At 35.2% G+C, this 22519-nt stretch overlaps 2 protein-coding genes across 3 annotated transcripts in view; both read left to right on the forward strand.

Moving 5' to 3' along the window:
- Positions 1–22519, forward strand: part of LOC140148035 (uncharacterized) — a 232172-nt gene that overhangs the window by 3935 nt on the left and 205718 nt on the right. Inside the window, exons 2-4 of one of the 2 annotated variants that reach the window (XM_072169873.1) lie at positions 202–326; positions 2036–2254; positions 3289–3453. In XM_072169873.1, the coding sequence (XP_072025974.1) occupies positions 2053–2254; positions 3289–3453 (367 nt within the window). In that variant the 5' untranslated portion in view covers positions 202–326; positions 2036–2052. The remainder of the gene's footprint in view (positions 1–201; positions 327–2035; positions 2255–3288; positions 3454–22519) is intronic. The other variant, XM_072169872.1, reaches the window with a different exon arrangement.
- On the forward strand, positions 14032–20754 carry LOC140147626 (uncharacterized). Its single transcript, XM_072169402.1, has 5 exons — positions 14032–14053; positions 14404–14630; positions 18236–18400; positions 19360–19513; positions 20305–20754. The coding sequence occupies exons 2-5, from the start codon at positions 14429–14431 to the stop codon at positions 20366–20368; spliced, it is 585 nt and encodes a 194-aa protein (XP_072025503.1). The 5' UTR covers positions 14032–14053; positions 14404–14428; the 3' UTR covers positions 20369–20754.

Here is a 22519-nt window from a genome sequence, read left to right on the forward strand (position 1 = left end):
TCGTGACCTCCAGCAAAAAACTTGAGTCCACTACCCCCTACATGTGATCCAGATAGTCTGTTCTAACAGAACATGGTAACAAATATTGGTAGACATGGGTGTTGAACTCAATCCTTAATTAAGGCCCGTATACGATTTAGCTCCTAGACTAATTGTAGTACGTGTTATAAAGCATGCGAATGTTTTTGAAATCATTCTTAGGCATGCGCATACAGGCTGATTGATTCCACATCACGATATCAAACGTTGACAGGTTGGTTTGTGTCATTGTTTACGGATAGAGCCAAATATTGTCAAAAAATCGAGTAGCTAACGTAACTGAAAAGGTAAGTGCATGTTAAGTGACGTGATCAATGATTTTGGAGTTTAGATGATAACGTTTAAAGTCCCATTCAGTGATCCTAGCGAAAATGTAAACAGTTAAAATTGTTTATAAATTGCTTAAAAGTGAAGGGCAAGTCATTCAAATTGTCATTTGATATTAATCTTGCAATGACAAAATTGGCAAAAAAAAAAAAAAAAAAAAAAAGAAAAAAAAGAAAGAAAACCCAGCAGTATTGACGAAGTTGAAGCCCCATTCAAATACTCAAAATACTCAAATACATGTAGCTAATTTATATACTGTCAGTATATAAATTACAGATTCATGTAAATGCCCTATTTTGTCACGGCTTTCGGCTGAACCACTAGCAGGCTAAGTTAGCACATCTATGACAATGACAAATAAGTACCAAAATCTAAATTTTGATGATTTTTACGATGGTCCGGATGAGCAAATCGCTGAATTTGCAATTCTTTCTTATTTAACTGTTTTCAGCAGCGTAAATATAATCTAATTTCATGAACCATTATTTTTGGACTTTCCATATACTGGAATTAATCTTTTCAACTGCGTAGCCTACTAATTGTCTCTTTTTTGTTTTTGAGCGACCAACTGATATTACTTAAAATGGTTGTTTTAAGGGCTGGGGTATGAACGTTTGGACAGTATTTATTTTGGGACATTAGAGCACATCAGACATATCGAATTGCATTCTGAATATGAAGAATGTCATTCTGATATCAAATAATTTTGATTTTTGAAATTCGCAATTTAATACACATTTTATGGCAAATCATTAAAATTGATATTTTTGATATTTAACAGTACTTGAAGTAAACTTTATAAATCTGATGATTTATACTTAAAGTGTATGTAGGTGGGATGAAAAGCCGACGATCAATTGAAAATTTTGACCTTTCGTATTGAAGATATGGATTTTTTTTCCCAAAACACCAAAAAAAATTAGGTCTTTTGGGGAAAAAAAATCCATATCTTCAATATGAAAGGTCAAAATTTTCAATTGACCGTCGGCTTTTCCTTCCTGCTACATAGACTTTAAGAATATATCATTAGATTTTTATAATTTACTTCGAGGACTGTTATATATCAAAAATTTGAAAAATATCAAATTTTTATAATTTGTCATAAAATTTGTATTATATTGTGATTTAAAAAAAATGAAAATTATTTGATATCAGAAAGACATGCTTCGTATTCAGAATGCAATTCGATAGGTCTGAGGTGCTCTCATGTCCCACAAAAAATACTGTCGAAACGCAATAAACGCTCATTTTGGATCCCTTAAGGTGGTAGTACACTCTGATAAATTTTGTGACTAATTTTGCATTTATCTCAAAAAATAACTATACACTGGTAACAAAAGTTATGCATATTATAGGGGCAAGGAATCCAATTACTTCACTGAAATTTCAGCGAGTCAAGACAAGTGGTTCATTATATATGTTAAGAAATGAGGTACATTCTAGCGGTACCTTTTTTCTTATCATAAATAACGTACCTCTTGTCTTGAGTCACCGAAATTCCAGTGTAGTAATTGGATTCCTTGCCCCTATAATATACGTAACTTTTATTACCAGTGTGTAGTTATTTTTGAGAAAAATGCAAAATTAGTCACAAAATTTGTCAGGGGGTGTAGTACCAACTTAAACGAGCTTGTAATCCGTAATTACACATGCATCAAACCTTCTACAGGTAATAACATAGTCACGATGAAGAAGACCTTGATTGTCATGGTTGTTGGTATTTACACATTGGTTTTCACCTCTGCGAATCATTCGGAGAATGAGGACTGTCTTGCTCTCTGTAATCAATGCGTTGAGGTCTCGGATACATTAGCCCATATGGCATGCACTAAGCATTGCAAGGAACACAAACAGGATGATGGCAAACTTTCGTGTCCGAATTTAACCGGTAAATGTTTGTACTATTGTAAAACATTCTAGTATACTTCAATTTCAGGGATTCTTTACCAAAGGCGATTAAAAGTCACTTAAAAGTGAGGTATCAAAATAGAGATAGCAAAATTCACCATCCATTGACTACTCCATTTGATAATTTAGGTTTAGTTTCGTTTAAATAATTGCCTTTGTTTTAAGTGTAGAATATGGTTATATTATATGTTATGGTTGCCCAAAACAAAATAGTTTAGCAGACTATCACATGCATATTATCATGACTGTACTTTCAAAATTGTACTTTTTGCTGGAGAAAATAGTCGCGTTGCATTTTATACGGCCGATCTTACACACACATTTCAATGGAAAATCTGCGCGTATAAAATTAAATTTTCACAATTTGTTACAATAATTTCTTACAAAAAAGTGGATCATATTAATACTTAGACTAGACTTTCCTTCATATGGTCAAAATGTGCAAGTTGTGTGCATTTTCTGCGTTATCCGCGCGTTCATTTTGTACGTGCAGAATCTTTAAAGGCGCAGATAGCGACGTTTGCCCAGTATTTTTTGTAGGAGCTGAGAGCACATCAGACACACCAAATTGCATTCTGAATACGAGGAATATCTTTCTGATATTGTCATTTAATAGCCATCGAAGTAAGCTTTAAAAATTCTTATATGATATGTACTTAAAAGGTTCTAGCTGGGATGAAAAGCCGTCCATTAAATATGAAAATATTGATCTTTTGTATTGAGGATATACATTTTTTCCACAAAATATATATCTTTAATTTTCATATATTGGACGACCTTTCCTCCCAGCTACATACAATCTAAGTACATCATTAGATTAATAAAGTTTACTTCGAGGACTGTTAAATATCAAATATATAAAAAAATATAATGCAGGGTCTATGGCCCGAGTGCCACTGAAATCAAGGAATGCCACTTTGGCATTTGTGAAGCCTACCTATCATCGTTGCTGATCTTAATATAAACTGGCATTATGTTGAATAATTTTAACGAACCTTTAACTTTTCTTTTCAGCACCAAACAGAGGATCTCCTTCCCTTGATGACGAGATCAATTTATTTAATGCGAGAGCAATTGAATTGTTGGTAAGCGGTGATGTTTCTACCATGGTTGAAGAGATGTACACTGACGATTGTATAGTTGTTTTTAATGGTGAAGCACCTGGATTTGGTAAAGAAGGTAAACATTTAAATTACTTGACACCTCACTTTTGAAATTCAAGATCGTAATGTGCACATTGGGCTATTCCATTTAAAATCCACACTACCCCTGTGGAAGATTTTGGAAATATCTGTTACAGGGGGAGTATGAATTTTAAATGGAATTAATACATCAGGCAACTCCATTTGAATTTCATACACCCTCTGAGAAAGATTCAACCTGAATCTTCAACAGAGGGAGGGTGAGTTTCAAATGGAGCTGCTAATGAGTTAATTCTATTTAAAATTCATACTCCCCCTGTGGAAGATATTTCCAAAATCTTCCACAGGGGTAGTGTGGATTTTAAATGGAATAGCCCATTGTAATTTATAATATTAATATGAACACCCGGGGAGTTTGATCGAAGGTGCTCTGTATGTTGCCCACCGACCCACTAAATGGGAAACATCCGCCTGTGGTATTTTGAGATAACAGTGAGGTTAATGTCTAATTTGGTCCATAACGTTATCGATGCCCCGATAGATACCGATGGTTCTTCATATCGTAAACTGAACATTTTGCTTTCGTTGTTTATTTAAATGAAAAACGATAACACTAAGCAAATGTTACTTACTATGCTTGGTACAATATACATCATCAGGGTATGATAGAAAAGGTCATCGGTACCTAACCGGATATAGATAGTGCTATAAGATTAAATACAATTAGACGTGGTGCCTTCGTTAAGATTACGGGTTTTTAAAACTATGCTGTGGGGCTCCACCAAGGCCTTTTCGCATACACCAGGCACAAAAAGAAACTCAGTTATAGTTATCCTTGCTGTTTAACAAGCTGATAATTTTGGATTACACTGAAATATAAATTTTGTTAATTGGACTTTACTTTCTCATTTGACACCATATTCGTGAAAATCGAGCAAGAATTGACCAAGATATGCGCATCCAAACCCTCAAACCCCAAAATCAAAAGCTACAATTTCAACGATTTTCAATGGGAACGCATCGTTGTATTGTACACAAGTACCACGGGCTAATCAATCAAACACACGATGTAACAGGCACAATTGAATCGTCAAAATGGCAACTTTTGATTTTGGGGTTTGAGCGTTTAGAGGAGCATATCTTGGTCAATTCTTCCTCGATTGTCACGAACAGGGTGTCAAATAAGAAAGCAAAGTCCAATTAACAAAATGTATTTTCAGAATAATATCCAAAGTATGGCTTGCAGAACAGCAAGGATGACTATAAGAGGTTTTTTTTGCCTGGCATATATGGATGATCAAATCCAAAGGAATATTAAAGCAAGAACCTTTTCTCAGTTACAACACGGTAGTTCTTTTAAGATTTTCACAAAATACTTTTAAGATTTGTATTATGTTTTTAATCTTTGTAAAGCGCTGTGACACTGGGCTTCATAAAAGTAATAGCGCTCTATAAACATTCACTAAGTTATCATTATCTTAATATAGATGTCCTAAATTATCACTTTCTTTGTGCTGATCGCATCATTATTTTTGTTCAGCTTCTCTAATTATAACAGTAACCATGGTAACAGTAAATTTGTTAAGAACAACATGGATACAATTTTGTTATGCGGTCAATTGATTAGGAGATAAATCTATATCGATTTGGGGTTTCAGTACTTTTTGCGCTCAAATTAGAGTAATATATAGTTTTCATGGCTAAAATTCATCAAAGATTTCTTCAAATTTCTAAAAAGTGAACTAAACAATAACCAACAGTAAATAATAATAGGATGAAATTGGGTGGGCATCACAGGGCAACAACTCTATTTCCAGAGCCCGAAGAACAGGTGAATACAGGTGAATATAACAACAAGGATAAAATATTGTAATGCGGTCAATTGAGTCCCTCTCAATCAATGTTGGGGAGACTGGAGAGTCCAAAGGAAACATAATTGTTTTCATCAACATTAAACTGGGGGAGAAGGGTGGCGATTTATATTTAGTATGCCAGAAAATGGAAAGCATGGCACAGGTTCTCTTGTTCGAGAACGCTTCGTACACAAATCAATGGAGCAATCTGCAACTTTTGAATTTGTACCGGACCTGGGATTTGGAATCACCGCGTTTTTATTTCTTGACCGATTTTAACGAATGTGGTCTTAAATCTGAGCTACGAGATGCAGATAATATGGTATACCTGTCTTTATTAAGTATATACAGGGGTGAAAGTAACAACTGGTATCATTGTCTAGAGGACCCTCCATAATTCATGAGAACATTATGTTTTGTCTTTTTGCAGGTATATATGGGTATTCAAACGGGTAAATGGAGCTCTTCGCGCTTTCATGGACATAGATTTCTAAGGAGATACATAACAACAAGTTCCTCCTTTGCTTGTATTTACCAGACGAGACAATAATATGGATATCGTAAAATCATAATCTTAATCGTATTAAAAATCACATGACTAATATTTAAAGCAAATGAATAATGTAACATGTGAGATATTAAAACTTCGCATTGGTAACATCTATTGTAGATTTTTCCTATCATGCGATATACAAAGCATGCTATAATAAAATCAGTCATCTGATGTGCACAGTAAAAATACCTGTATCACAATTTTAACCCAGGATCGTTTTTCACACTATTTTCGGCATATAGTGCATGGCGCTATTGGGTGATTTTTGAGTTAGCATCTAGCTTTCCTACATTAGTCTAACCAATGGTTTTTGCATCCTTACACCTCAGAGGATAAAAATGGTAAATGGCAAAAATTACGTTTGTTCTATCTTGTTATAATACCGTAAACGTTCGCCTGATGGCGCACCTGGGCTCCTTTGCCTTAGGCAGATGATGGTGGATGCGATATCGTCATCTTTGACGTCGCCATTGGATTAACACATAATCATGAAATCTTCACAAACAATTCTAAATTTGTTATGTGGTGTCAAAGCAAAATTATCTTACTCTAAAACCGTTGGGGTACGACATGTACCACACTGTAAGTATGTTGTTTTTCAATTTATAACTGCTAACAGTGTATTTTGAATGGGGCTATCAGCCTTGTATTTTCGCCAGCCTCGAACGTCACGTGACGCGTGTCCTATGCCGCCTGGCCTTGGGATAAATTTCATCATGTACAAATAGAGAGCCCCTTCCTCTAAAAGTCCCAACAAGAATTAAGGGTATGTGCCTGTGGAATTTTATATGAGGGCACTTTTAGTTAGTGTCTAAAATTCCAGTTATGTCAAGGGAGCCCATAGCGCCATTAGGCGAACGTTTACGGTATACCTCAAATTGTTCCTCTCATTGCTAGGAATAAAAAAATCAATTGTCATATATTGCACAATGGTGTTATAAAGTAAATGAGGTCAAATGTCAAATATCTCATGCACAGAATATACATTTTTAAAATGCACCGGTTCAATCGAAATTTGTCTTAAATTACTCCTCTCTCGGCAAACCAAACAGGAAAATAATTTATTGGATAAATCTTTATGTTTAACCTAAGAATCGGATAAAATCATGGGACAAATGTTATGCTTGGCTCCACTGTGACCTTCGACCTCTCGTGGGAACCAATCAAATTTCATAATTTCATGTTTAAGGATGCCAAAAAGCATTGGTTCCACGAATGTAGGAAAATAAAATACCAAACACATAACAAGATGCACTGGAACGCCTTAATTACTTGTGTTTACATCATTATAACAAAAAGATGTTATCAAATGTTGGCAATATCGTATTAATATTTCAAATCACATTAGGCAAAGAAAAAATGTTTTTTTTTTAATTTTTCCCCGAAAAATTCGGCGAAAATCAGATTTTTTTTCTCAAAATAAAAATATCACTGAAAAAACATCGAACATCGCACAGTGCGTCTCCTGGATCAAGAATTTAAAACAGCCTAACTAAAAAGTCACCAACGATGACACTGTTGTAGTCTGAACGACACACCTGCATGCGTATTTAAATCATACTATTTTTTAAGACCGTTCCTACAATAAAAAATCTTAATTGTACACCATGTACTCGAGTACTCGCTGAATATTCATCAACATTTTTAATGTTGTCATTTTACGTGCGTGGCAATATGAATGACTATGACGCACGATAACGTTTGTTTAATTTAAATATTAAATACATGGCGAGTATTAATCCTCCCACTCCCGAAGTCATCATGGATTCAGCGGCAGCATCATCCGAGTTCGTGATCTTGAAAATCAAATTATCCGGGAAAAATAAAGAGAAAGGATGGTTTTTACACAAAACCAAAACTACGAACACACTAAAAGATGTTGCATTTAGAAATACTTAACGGCGAGAATCCATGTGCTCCGATAGCTTGTGTGTTGGAAATGATGGGTATAGACAACACTGGCACTGCTGCATTCGACAGCCACCACACTGACTATGGCCACAGTATCATGAACGCGAACGATTGCACTGTGAAAGTTAATATGAAGGTGGAAAAAAAAATCGCATTTCGCATTTGTTTTCAGATCACTCGTCAGCTTTGAGACAAACCTTTTTTTTTTGGCCTTATATGACATCGTATCACACTATGGTATAGTATAATTTACTTACTTTTCTAAATTTGTCTTGATCTTTTCTTAATTCACACCATGCCTTAATGGTTGTGTATTAACCCTGAGTAAAATTATATTATAAGAGTTTGTCTGTGTTTAGGTTAGCTTATATAGCCCAAATTAGGTTCAATAATAACATCAAGCCTGATAAATAATAATACGAAAACGTTTTCATAAGAAGGCGCCCTATTTAGCGTTAGCTTTGGATATTTAATTAAAGAAAATTAAATGTCCAAAGCTAACGTTAAATAGGGCGCATCCTCCTAATGTTGCCAAAATGTGTTGACATACCTGCACTGAACATAATATTCTTAGAAATCTAAATTGTTTGCAAGAGTTTATAGATTTTAATTTTCTGTTTTACACCAGAAATTCACCAAATGAAGAATATTGTGAAGTAATTTGAAGATTACATTACCATAAAAGAAAGAAACAGTAATCTGTAGCAGGTTCTTTGTAAAGAGACTGATTCTATTTTGGAAGTATGTGCTTATTTAAGCATCTAGCGGCAAGTTAGCGTAAAAGGCGGCAACCAAATTATTTTGGTTAATTCGGGTATGCTGAATTCATATATTTTGTCTGCCAAAGCTATATTGATACCACGTGACCTTAAAGAACACCCCAAACCCCCTACATGCTCATACAGGGGGCAAAAATTAAACATGCTACATATTCACTAAAAAACATGTCGAATTATTTGTCTAGTCTGTGTCTAAGGATCACAAAAATGTAACATATTTTGCGCGTAGGACATATTTGACATGATCTGGTATATGATAGCCTAATGTTTGTGTAAGGTAATAATTACGTATTGTAAGTCAACGTTCAAAAATGCCTCTTTTGGCCGCCATGGAGCAGATCATGTCACAAATGAGTTATGAGGCTTAACAGGTCCAAGGTCAATTTGCATGTTACATAGGGGTGAGAAAATGATAGTTGCTTCGATTTTCATCAAAATGGATGCAAACTGTTACTCAAGTTCAAGGGATTCAGGAAAAGAATAGTTTTCTTTTTATCTCTGCGATGTCAAGTTCAGAAGATATATGATAAATAAATACAAAACTGATTCGAATTCAGCATACCCAATTTAACAAAAATAAGCTGGTTGCAGTGGCGTAGCGTCATAGGGGCACATGCCTCAATCGATTACAAAATTTAGAAAATCCCATAGGAAAATTGCCTTAAAATGACTTGTGACCCCCCCAATCAGAACCGGTGCACCCCAATTATGGTCGGTGCCCCCCCCATATGAAGATCCACGCTATGCCACTGGCTGGTTGCCAACGTTTACTCAAACTTGCCGCTAGGAACGCGATTTTTCCAAAACAGAACCAGTTAAAAAGGAATTGTACCATCTTTTCAATCTTCATTTTTACTGAATTAAAAATTCTGTTTATAAACGGCGTACATAAACAGGGGAAAGAAGAATTACGCATCGCACACCTACCACAATTGGGGGGGGGGGCATGGGGGGGGGGGGGGTCAAAATGAATTTCGGGGGGATGCAAAATCAACACATCAAAAAGAGAAAAGGCCTAAGGACAACAGCGGCAAATTCAGAGCTTGTGTGACATTGATGTTGAAGGGGTGTCCGAACGTGTTGCTTGAATTTTGAAATCTTTATAAAATTCATGTTGCTTTGACACCGCACACAAATGCCTACAAACGGCTTGTGTACCCAGTCAGGGCTCGGTGCCCACTCTTATCATGACAGACGCCCTCGATAGGATGACTCACGCTTCGCTACTGCAGCACATTACGAAATCTTCTAGTCCATCCGAAGGGCAAACGCGAGCCCCGCACTGCATTCTATCTATGTCATTTATTCCAACCATTCGCATCGGTATCAACCATCCGTAAGTTACAGTTTGCATCGCACATTGACTACACCAGGTAAATAATTCTTTTAGTACGGTCGGGACAACTAACCAATAGAAATACGCCAATGAATCTCTTTCAAAATAAATATCGGGTAATATTCGGCAAGTTATACTTTCTGACTTTCATTTGGTCTTGAAAAATGTTAAGGGGTGTTAAGAGGGCGGGAACGTGGTTTGGATTCCAGACCGATGGTGCCTCTAAGAGACACAACTATTAGAAAAGGACTAGCTCATCGCGCGCCAAATTAGTTCTGAAACTGAAAATCAATGCATTACCACTAAGCCAAATATTAGCTGTGAGAAGGATTATAATCCTTGGCATTGCTTTATAAATACTGATATGTATGCTATTCAAACAAAAGTTCCATAGAAACTAGGAATACCGGGTATGTGAAATGCTATCAATCGATCAATCAATCAAGTGTTACCAATTACTTACTATCTATCAAACAAATAATTAAGTTAGTAAATAAACACTGTAAGATTATGTATTGACCAGGTCCTAAACAACCCAGACTTAAACTGGATGCTTTATAGCAGATAACAGTGCCCAATCAAGCCTTTAACAGAATGCTGAATGGTAGGGTATTATACAAAGAGATACCTTATGCAGGTGCCAATCATAGCACAGGTTTGATAACAGTTTGGTATAAATCATAATAATGGTCAACCAAAGTATCCAAAGAAGTAAAATATAGACGTAGTCGCAAGCTTTCATGCGGGCAATGCAAAACATACTCGCTAGTCGTGTCCTTTTGAGATATTAATACGGCGCCGAAGACTTTTCGGAACTCAGCAACAAACCTGTATCCAGAGAAAAATTTGATGTTGTTATACAGTATTGAAAGTAATCATATCGTCAAGAGACCCATGTAGAATGATACGACATCTATCCTGAGCCAATTTGCCTTCTTTTGGGTGAAACATCCGACCATCAGACATAAATTCTAAAAGGAGCATGTCCAGATATCAAGGTTGATCTCATGGTAAGCCTAAAACGCATTGAAAACTCCAAAATTCAGTCACAATATATATAATATTAGTAAATCACCAGACCGAATGGTAACGTAGGTATGTGAAAAACTGTATTAACAATAACAAAGAATGTGCCCAAAGATTTGTCTTTGGCATATCGTTTTCTTGAAATGTCACCAAAAATATCAAAATTTTGAAAAACGTCCCAAAATTGAAAACAAACATGAACCTTAAAATAAATACATATTCGCACGCACTTGGCGGCCCAGTCACTACCTGTCGCTGTAATTTGGGGTAACTCGTCGCTTCCCCTCTTTAGTTACCTGTACTTTAAGTTTGCCTCTATGGGAGCCCTTAATACGATCCCTAAAAATTATACTAATATTAAGAGGTTAATGACTGCACATCAGTTGTGTTGAGGGTATTGTGAAATATCTAAATATTGTGTTTTGGAGTCGAAGGATATTTCGAGGTCCAAAGCACTTGTTTAGATAATTCACAATACCCAAAAACTAAGTCAGTGATGCAAATTGATTAACATCTTATTTTTCGGGTATTGTGAAATTTCTAAACAAGTGCTTTATTTAATTCCATCTGCGTGACATATTCTTCTTTTAAATTTGAATGCAAAACAAAAAAATTGGATTCATTATTTTTTTCGTTGATTGAATATTTGAATTTTATCAGGTTAATATTGTCTAAATGGTCGAATCCAACAAAAAGTATTCACGGCATGTTCAGGGCCATAACTTAAAAGTATTACACAATTGGCTTTCGTTTTTGTATTGTGTTTATTCACCTTGATCATACGCTTCGCGCCATATATAACAAGACCCCCTTCTGTGAAAAACTTTGACACAGAGACCCAAAAACATGCTATTTTGACCCATTTTTTCAAAATATTTCTTAACGTATTTTAAAAAACATCTACATCAGTTATGAAAAGCAGTCATTGCACATATTTGTACATAATTATGAATTTTTTGTGATAATTTTTCGAGTGGTATTTTTTACATTACCTACGAATACAATTTTTCATAGCACTAGATATATCTTTAAAAATAGAAATCACTAATAAATGGGCGATTGATACAAGCTTTGATATGTCCAATACTGAAATGCATTGCATTCAGACATCTTTATTATTGTGTTTAGCTGCCAGAAATTCTAAATGGCACAAAGGTAGGTTTGGTAAAAAATATGCATTACCTCCGAATACACGTTAAAAGCTCTGTCATTTCCACAAACTGAGAGAATAGTAAATTATATTTAAGCAATAGGTGCAGGGTAATACACTCTTTAATACTACCAAGTTTCAATAGCCTGTATTTAACAATTTCTGAGATATTAACAAAATAAATTGCCTACAAATACAATTTGACAACATGACCCTATTGTCAAACACCGCCATTCATGCCAATGCCCATATCGGTACATAAAGAAGGCCCATACGTTCGCTATCAAATTATATGTCAATAAAAGTTGCGAATTCACATACATGCCTGCCATGCAAAACTGAATACGGATTAATTGTTGAAAACATGTACTGAAATAGACGACGGGGAAGATTAGAAGGGGATAAATACTTGGATTTGTCAGCTGTCATGTGTGCTTCATTTTAAACGTTTACCGACCTTCTGGTTTCTGAGTAATTTGTGTCCAAATTGATTTATTCGAAGGTTACTTTTGACGTTTTCGCTAAGGTTACCTACGAATACCATGGAAAAAACGACTGTTCTCATTGTCTCATGATCCAGACAAAACAGTGATGGACCCTGGTATAAGGCTAATTGTAGTTGCCCTCAAACGAAAGGCCACACGACGTAACTGACTCCAAGATCTACTTCACAAGTCTGTAATAACGGTTTTAAGCGATTTAGTGTGCAATTAAGCAAATTAAAGACACTTTTAAGTGTCTTTAATTTGCTTAATTGCACACAAAGTTCCTTTGTTTCTTACTTCAATCTTCATTCAACCACTGTGAACCGACATTATCAATACATGATAGGGTCTCTGGTATCAATAAAGCACATAAAGAAAATAATACATTCAAAGTGCTTTATAAAATGAAGATTTGATTGCGATATCCACCAAAAGTCTAATTCTTACCTACAAATACTGAAATGTTACTTACGAATACAGCATAATACATCATATGTGTAATGAAGTGTCCCTACCAATGGAAATTAATTGTCAAAAACTTTAAGCGGTACCCCCGGACAATATTATTACCCATATACGGATTCATTCAACAATTATTTATTATGTAAATTTGCTGTTTAACTACTTGTATATCAAAATGAAGTGTTCAAAATCTTGCTAAAAGCATCAAAATGTTTTTGATCTCAGGTAATAACATTTATTCATTTGGACGTACCATCTGAAACAGATCTAAAAACTACCATTGTATTCATTCATTAACATAATAGCAAAATCTGAACCTCTAAGCTGAATATAGATATTGATAAATCGATCATGTTACCTACGAATAACCGGGTTTCTTCAGTCACCTATCATTTTATAAAGCGTTTATGCGCATAGTTCCTAATATTCCTGAAAACAGATATCCCACTCTTTCTTATACAATATGTAAATTGATTCATACTCATTTGATAAATAAAATACAGAAACTGACCTAAACTTCATTTTCGAAAATAAACTAGCATAAATTGAATAAGATCATATTGATCGCGTTATAAAAATGAAAACAAATATTTTCTGGTTGAGCTAGCATTTTCCTGACACCCTGTGGTCTACTTTACATGAAAAAAACATTAATGGGAATATTCCATTTGTTTTAGGTTGATTCGTATTGCGATAGTGAAAGCATCCTAGTGGTATTCGTAGGTAACATTGGGTTATGATGTCACATTTACTATCACACGTCCTGGATTTATTTTTCAAGATTAGTAATGTCACTTTTGGTTCCTATAAAGCCAAGATGCCTTCAATCAATGAGCAAAAGGAGAAAATTGTGGAGACATTTTTATTTTGGACTTTTATTTTTGGCCCGTGGACACTTTTGGTTGGATTCGACCAAATATGCTTATTTTCATTTGTTACGCTTTACAAAGAGCTGTAAATGTCTGTAATTCTTTGACATGCGCATACAGGCTGATTGATAGAGGATATCTAAATGAAATGTTGGTTGACATCAAAGTTATACACGTCAGAACCAAACACAAGTAGCTAACGCGACAGACACGGTAAGGAGGTAGTGTATGTTAAGTGACGCGATCACAAAAAGATGCTTTTTGAGTTTAATATATGGCTAGAGAAAGTGGTCATATTCTTTTACATTTTTATCATTTCATGAACCACAGTTTTGATGGAATTTCAAAACATATTTTTCCAGAATATTATTTCCTCTAAATGGATTTTGTTCGACAACCAACTCATTTTACTTGATTGCTTTGCGGGTACGCTACCTTGAAACTGTAGACGCTATGAACTGTAGATAAGTTAATATTTCTAAACCATGCAGGCCTATTATTTCTCTAACATTACTTAAAAAGAGAGCCGTATTTAACGAATATATAAATACACTCATTCACAGGTAATACACAGGTAAACTCATCAAGATGAAGAAGCACCTGGTCGTCATGGTTCTTGGTATCTTCATCATGTGTTTCAACTCTGCAATTTCCGAGACGGTGGACTGTATCGCTCTGTGTAATCAATGCGTTGAGGTATCGGATACATTAACCCATATGTCATGCACTAAACATTGTGCGGAACTTACGCAGAAGGCTGTTGGCAAAATTACGTGTTCAAAATTAACAGGTAAATATTTGTATTTTTGTAACACATTCTAGTTTAGCTTCCACTTCCAAGACTAAGGCAACAATACAATCAAATAATAATTCAAACTAGTTGAGAGTTTGTCGTGACCATGATATATGCTTCTTATTCATGAAAATAATGATATATCTTTACCTACATCAGAGATACCCAAGTTTGCTTAATAATTATGTGCTACATCTTGAAATTTGACGATGTTCTCCCATTTGGGAGCAGATCAGCTGGAAGACTTTGCCAGGCTAGGCGCATTTATTTATTTATTTATTTATTTAATCTTTCTTTAACCAGGGTAGCCCCTTCAGTAACTAGTACTGATCTCCAAGGGGGCCCTGAGTGACAATTCACAATATACATATACATTGTACAATTTCATAACAGAGATTAATATAAATTGAATTAAAAGCAATGCATGCAATCAAAAGTTACATGATACATTAGTTACATTGTACATCAGGTTCATTTTTACATTAGGTCTGGTAACACCAATAGTTACATGATTAAAAACTGATAATATTATAACAATGTACATGTTTGGCAATCAGATATAAGGAAAAGACAAAAAGATGAATAAATTTGTGGAAATTGATAAAATCTAATCACAAATCTGAAATACAGGTTTTAAAAGTATTAAGGGTCATGGAAGAAAAGTTTCTACGGATGTCTTGAGGGAGTTCATTCCAAGCATAACATGATCTGTAGTGAAAAGTTCTCTTGCCAGGATTTATGTTCCATTTTGGAATGGCAAGAGAATTGAAAGTTTGGCTTCTGGTACCATGAGTATGAAGAGATTGCATATAAATAAATTGAGAGGATAAGTAAGATGGCGCATTATGGGTAAGGCACTTGAACACAATAATCAGAAGTTGTTTTCCCATCTTGTATGTAGTTTATCCCAGTTAAGAGACTCCATCATATCATTAATAGGAGTTCTTATATCTGCTGACAAAAGAGTACGAGCAAGTATATTATGGTGCACTTGAAGTGAAGTTGAAAGGGTGTTTATGCAATTTGTCCAGACAGGACTACAATAGTCAAAGTGTGGCATGACAAGGGCATTGGCAAGCATTTTAAGGGTATCATTTGGAAGATAATACTTAAGTCTACGGATTATGCCAATGCGCTTTGAGATATTAGAAGAAATATGGCTTACATGTTCATTCCAAGATAATAATTCATCAAATACAACCCCAAGATACTTGAATTTATCAACTCTTTCAATATTATTACCATTGTATGAAACATCAATATCATCAAATGTATTCAACATATAACTTGTGCCAAAAATCATGAGTTTTGTTTTCTTGATATTCAATGTGAGATTGTTTTCATTCAACCAAGAGGCAACATTAGACAAATTATCATTTAATTCTGCTTGAAGAAGTGATGAATCATTAGAACTACATATAAGAGTTGTGTCATCTGCATACATTATAGTTTTACAGTTAACAGAGTTTGGAAGTGAATTTACAAAAATGATAAACAATAAAGGCCCTAAGATTGTACCTTGCGGAATACCAATATTCACATCTTTAAAGTCAGACATAGTAGAAGAAATATTAACAGCTTGAGACCTATTACTAAGATAAGATATAAACCATTTTAGACATGAGCCAGAAATACCACATTGCTTGAATTTGTTAATTAGAAGACTATGATTGATGGTATCAAAAGCCTTCTTGAGGTCAAGGAAAATTGCACCAGTTAATTTTCCATCATTCATATTTTTAAGAATGTAGTCAGAGGTGTCAAGAAGGGTTGTAGTGGTTGAGTGGTTATTCCTAAAACCAGATTGAGATGAATGAAGAATACCATGTTTAGATAATTATAGGGTGGATTGGTGTAGGGGTGTGTAGGGTGGGGGTAATTTAGGTTGGGCAAATAGCCCAGTGAGTATTAGTTCGGCTCAATTTTGCTGGGATATCTGTGCGTATTTACATCATTTGTCATCGATTAACAGTACAAAGGAAAAGGAATATTTCTTTTTCTTTTTTCTTTGACTAGTTAGGGGGTCCTTTGAGGCACGACACTGCGTAGAATATACTTTGCCAATCATTTTGGGACATCCTATAAAAGACAACATGTATCGCTTATAGTTATCGTTCCTGGATAGGACCGAAAGCCAAATGACTACCACAAAAGCTATAAATAACTGGCGTCTAATGTTTTAATAGTTTCACAATTATTTCAATCCTAAAGTTTTATTTATTTTTATAAGTGGCCTACTAACCAGCAGCTATCAGGTTTGATTGGCGCAATATTTAAAAGTTAATATTTAGTGAATCGTTCAACCCAATATAATGCTAACAGCCATATGTTCAGAGATCATCTAGCTTTGTTTCCCTTTATGCATTTGTATTACCAATAGAGACAATTGGCCGCCGCGGCCTGCTGGCTCATTTTGTGCTGCTGTTGTTTTGTTTATGTGACTTTCCCGTCAAAATAGTAACTTTTGTATGATTGAAATTTTTTAAATTTTTTTCACAGCCAAACTATACGGTATTTGAGATATTAGGGCTGAGAGATTTTGTGCTAGATTGTGTAACCCAAACTGTGTCTTAGGTTTTGTTTTTTACCAAAGAATAGTAACACTCAGGACATAAAATATTGTCCAATATTTTGTCTTCTAATTAGATAAGACATAACTTTTGTTTTGCATACACTCAAATCGCTGGTCACTCGCATGCTATTGTTGTACAAGACCCACTCAGTAATTACATTTACATTTAGGCACTGGAAGCGATCGAATTCGGTTTTGAAATGAGCAAAAGCAGAGTTACATCATTTAACGTTAAAGACATGCTTGATACTGTATATTATTTTCCAAATCATGGTGTTAAACTTAGGCGTGAAATTGAGTCTTCTTCTACTGTATGATTTTCGATTTTCAAAGGCTACAACTTGGTCTACATGGTCTATGAGCATTTGTGGATCAACGTGTTTGTTTTCAAAGTAATATAGTTCGATAATAAATGCTTTTACCAAACTCTCGAACGCACATCATCGGGGGCTACATACTAGTATCATAGTTATGTCAGAATTCTTATTTTTTTACTTCAGATTGAATTTGTTTTCCAAAATTAACCAGTAAATATACCAATGGATGAATGATTCTGATTTTGGTGTCAAATTTAAAAGAACTAAACTTTAAAACAAGACCAATATGAATGGTGTAAGTATTCATCTTTATTTAGAAAATATCATTATCATTTCATTTGTCAAAACAATGTCACGACGCCACCCGTTTAAGGGTCCCAATATATGGCACATGGCCATAAAGAAATTTACAAAGTACTGTTTTTAAACTGACGTATTTTCGTTCATAATAGAGAGCTGACGGGATTTTGAATAAATGCACGTGCGTATGATACATACGTTTGGAAATCACAAGCTCCCTAATTTACTGCTACTAATTTACACGCTCACCTCGATTTCTAGAGGCTTTTATGGGAGAATTTTTTGGACAGATAATCCTCTAGATGTCGAAGTTTGTGGGTTTGATCTGCATTGCGCAGATTCTCTACGGAATGCTATTTTCAGCATCGTTGCAGATCTTGAATAAGTTGAATGAACATTTACATTTTTTTCAGCACCGAACAAAGGCAATCCTTCCCTTGAAGATGAGATAAAAGCAATTCATGCGAGAATTTCAGAATTGGTTGAAAGTGGTGACTATTCTACCATCGTTGAAGAGTTCTACGTTGACGACTGTGTATCAGTGATTAAAGGACAATCACCCCGATTTGGCAAAGAAGGTAAACATTTGACTTTGACACCTCAATTACAAGAAATAGGAAAATTGTAATATGCATATTGTAATACTACTGAATGCCTATCATTGTCACCTTTATATGACGGTAAATGTAAGAGGCATGACAGAGCCATCGGAAGAGTTAGTATCACAACTATAAACATTGAATGCATAATGAAGTTTAATCAGACCATAGTAACTTCAAGCTAGCTGTTTTGAGGCCATTACGTGAAATGGGAGGGGTTTGTTTTGAGCCCAGGCAAAACACAACGACGATTTCATACAAAGAACGTAAAACAGATGCAATTTTTTTTTCATACATTGGATTATTAATATTATGCTTAATAAACATAACACCGTTCTTTTTAGTTTGTTTAAAAGACTATTAAGAATGTATCTGTTGTTGACTCTTATTAATTTGCATTTAATAAGCGATGCACAGATACGCGGGCTTATTATTGGCCCTTGTTAGCGTGTCGAGAAACAATACATATAATTGCGGACTTTGAGGTGAGCTATGAGGCGGTGAGCCTGTATTTGCTTCCGCGTGTATACAAATAATAAAGCGTTATTGTGATCGCGTCGCGCATAATTATTTAATTTGCATTTAATAAGCGATGCACAGATACGCGGGCTTATTATTGGCGCTTGTTTGCGTGTCGAAAACAATACATAAACAAGATTGGAATAATTGCGGACTTTGTGGTGAGCTATGAGGCGGTGAGCCTGTATTTGCTTCCGCGTGTATACAAATAATAAAGCGTTATTGTGATCGCGTCGCGCATAATTATGAGGTTATGAATCAATCATTAATCATTGAATTGTGAAATACTTGTAAAATGTTACTTTATTATGCTGGCTAAAACTGAAACACGGCTTATACCGTAATATAAATTACTTTCTCTATAATTTTGTATATCTGGTATGTATGGTAAATTCTGACAATATTGCATTTTTGTTCAGAGCTTACACAGGCTTGGTTTGATGTGTTTGAAAGCAACCCCAGAGTAAATCTAGAATTATATACAACTACTGGGCTTGGTGAGAATAACGGAATAGTTTGGGAAGATGGTATATCACATGACTACCAGGACGATATCCTCGTCGGTTCATTTAGGTAAGCTTGAGGGCTATCCCAATTTAAAGAACAATCTAAATACACTAGCCCCTTTTCTCATTATTGAAAATGGAACAATCCCCAGTTATCAAACGCCAATAGTGATGGTACCTGATATAGTTACCCGCGCTTCAGCTGATATCAGTCGAGTTATTGATTGCGATTTAACGCTAGACCATACCAGCGATTTCTGATCTACTTTTCTGATCAAGCCCAAATGCTTCTAAACACAGATGGGCACTCCGGTTTTATTTTAACACTTTTGATGTGAGGACCATGTCATGTTTCCCTAATACTATTTTCTAAGTTACATAATGTTTTTTGTTACAATCTGTATGTATTGTAGTTATTGAGTTATGGCAACTAATAGGTCAAAGCGAAAGTTTTCGTTATTTCTCCCCTCCCAGTGAAAATCATGCACATGAGGAAAATAAAACCATTATAATGAAACTTGGCAATTCACGTATTGAACTCAAACATTTAATTATGAGTGTGGGTTTTATCACCCGACACGCCTTAACAGTTTATCTGGGTTACTATGAAAATATGTCTTTACACTGAAACCAACTTTGGTTGGTGTACTTTGATGAAGAAACATTTTGCATGAGGTCATTGATCGGTCCATCCTGAATTTTTTTTAACAAAGTTGTTGTTTAAAACTTCACAAGTTTGGCTTTAGTTCTTATTCCACATAAATAAAGGTATGAAAAAAGGCAAAGTTGATGGTTATATCAGCCTGAATAGTACAGCCTCCACAATTCATGAGAATCTTGTGTTTTGTCATTTTGCAGGTTTATGAATCTTTACAAACGCGTCAATGGAACTCTGCTTATTTTCATCGAAGTATTATTCTGAGGAAAAACACTATACATTGGCATCATCTGCATCATTCTCCAGACGAGTATACTTTGATCAGCTCTTAATCGGCGGGAATTGTTAGGCTTTTACCACTACGCCGAAAAGTAGACCCACGTTTAGAGTGATTAGTTAAGGGGTACTACACCCCTCGATAAATTTGTGTCTATTTTTGCATTTTTCTCAAAAACTAATAACAAAAGTTATGTATATTATAGGGGCAAGTAATCCAATTACTACACTGGAATTTCAGTAACCCAAGACAAGTGGTTTGTTATTTATGATAAGAAATAAGGTACCGCTAGCATGTACCTCGTTTCCTATCATATATACTGAACCGCTTGTCTTGAGTCACTGAAATTTCAGTGTAGTAATTGGATTCCTTGCCCCAATTATATACATAATTTTTATTACCAGTGTGTTATTATTTTTTGAGAAAAATGCAAAACTAGTCACAAATTTACCACAGGGGTGTAGTACCCCCTTAAATAAAGTAGACAAAGTATAGGTCTTGAATTAATCATTTGTGATACTTCTGGCGAGATGTCATAAGGCAATATTAATCCGCGATGTTATAGGGCCCGTCGATTACGAGCTGATCAAAGTATAGGACTAATTCGATTGTCAAAAATAAGTCCCGCCAAAATGGCGGATGAAATAGTTGAAGATTTGTTTGCTGAGAAATGCATAGACAAACATGCAAGAGAATATCTACTATCTGATAACAATGACATCAAGGTACCAAGCCTATATCTACTGGTCAAAGCCCATAAACCCAAACCCACAGATAGTGATTTTTGTGGCAGACCAATTATATCAGGATGTCGTTCACCGACCAAACTTTTATCAGAATATTTAGACTATTTTCTATTACCACTAGTCCAAGAACAAGAAACATATCTCAAAGACTCGCCTGAACTTATCAAAATTCTAGCAAACTTAAAACTCCCGCAAGATATAACATTAGTAACAGCGGACGTTACAAGTTTGTATACTAATATACCACAGGATCAATGTCTTGAGATTGTTGTTGACCGTTTGGAAAATCAAACAAACGTTACCAAATTCCGAAACCCCCACCACACCTAGTACGCAGAATTCTTGAACTTATCCTCAAACGTAACTGTTTTGAGTTTAATGATGAATTCTACCTTCAGGTTGTAGGTGCTGCTCAAGGGAACATCCTATCCCCTGAAATATCGGATTTGGTCATGTACGTTATTGAGAAAGAGTTCATTCTAACCGACCCAAATATAGTTTTCTATCGTAGATATCGGGATGATATATTACTCTTCTATCGGGGTAATTGTAACGAGTTACAGAACTTAAAGGCACGCATGAACAATGCTCATCCTACTCTGAAATTTACTTTTGAGACATCCGACAACCTTGTCACATATCTAGATCTTCAAATTTATAAAGGAAATAGGTTCCTTGAACATGGCCTACTTGATCACAAGATCAACATGAAGAAGACAGAAACTCATCAGTGGTTATGCCCTGAATCGGCGCATTGCCCATCTGTTTTCACAGCCTTGGTTCTAGGCGAAACGATTCGCTACTGCCGCGGTCATACATCCGAAACCAATTTCGTTAACAAGGTCAACTTCTTCACAGATAAACTTGTGGAAAGAGGATATGATCGACCTAAAGTTAATGAAATAACCAGCAAAGTTAAATTTGAAGATCGAGACAAATATCTCAACAGTTCAAAGGAGAGTATGCCTAACATGAACAAGAATAATATCCCTCTTGTGTTAGTAACTACGTATACACCATATATCAAAACCCAAGAACTCAAGAAAGTTCTATTAAATCATTGGCACAAAATTGAGCAAAATCCAACATTAAATGCTCTATTTCCGAAACCACCTCTACTGGCTTTTAAACGTGCCAAAAACTTGGCAGATACCTTAGTAAAGTCTAAGCTACCCCAACTTGATGAGCGGGCTGAGATCAATCAAACCGCGCCTCCTAACACACCCCAGGAGGTCATGCCGCTCAGCGACCTACCATCATCAAGTAATCAGATTAGCACGGTGGATTTCAATGCAAATGATCATGCATTGTTACAATGTTTATATGAACTTATGAATGAATAATTGGTTTACCTACACGCCTATCTAAACCAGATATTACTGGTTTTTCCAG

The sequence above is a fragment of the Amphiura filiformis genome, chromosome 3 (genome assembly GCF_039555335.1).
Source record: "Amphiura filiformis chromosome 3, Afil_fr2py, whole genome shotgun sequence".
NCBI lineage: Eukaryota > Metazoa > Echinodermata > Ophiuroidea > Amphilepidida > Amphiuridae > Amphiura > Amphiura filiformis.

Coding starts and splice junctions, on each gene's coding strand:
- LOC140147626 (XM_072169402.1), top strand. CDS start 14,429: ATGAAGAAGCACCTGGTCGTCATGGTTCTTGGTATCTTCATCATGTGT. Junction 18,401..19,359: donor ACCCCGATTTGGCAAAGAAG/GTAAACATTTGA, acceptor ATTTTTGTTCAG/AGCTTACACAGGCTTGGTTT. Junction 19,514..20,304: donor ATCCTCGTCGGTTCATTTAG/GTAAGCTTGAGG, acceptor GTCATTTTGCAG/GTTTATGAATCTTTACAAAC.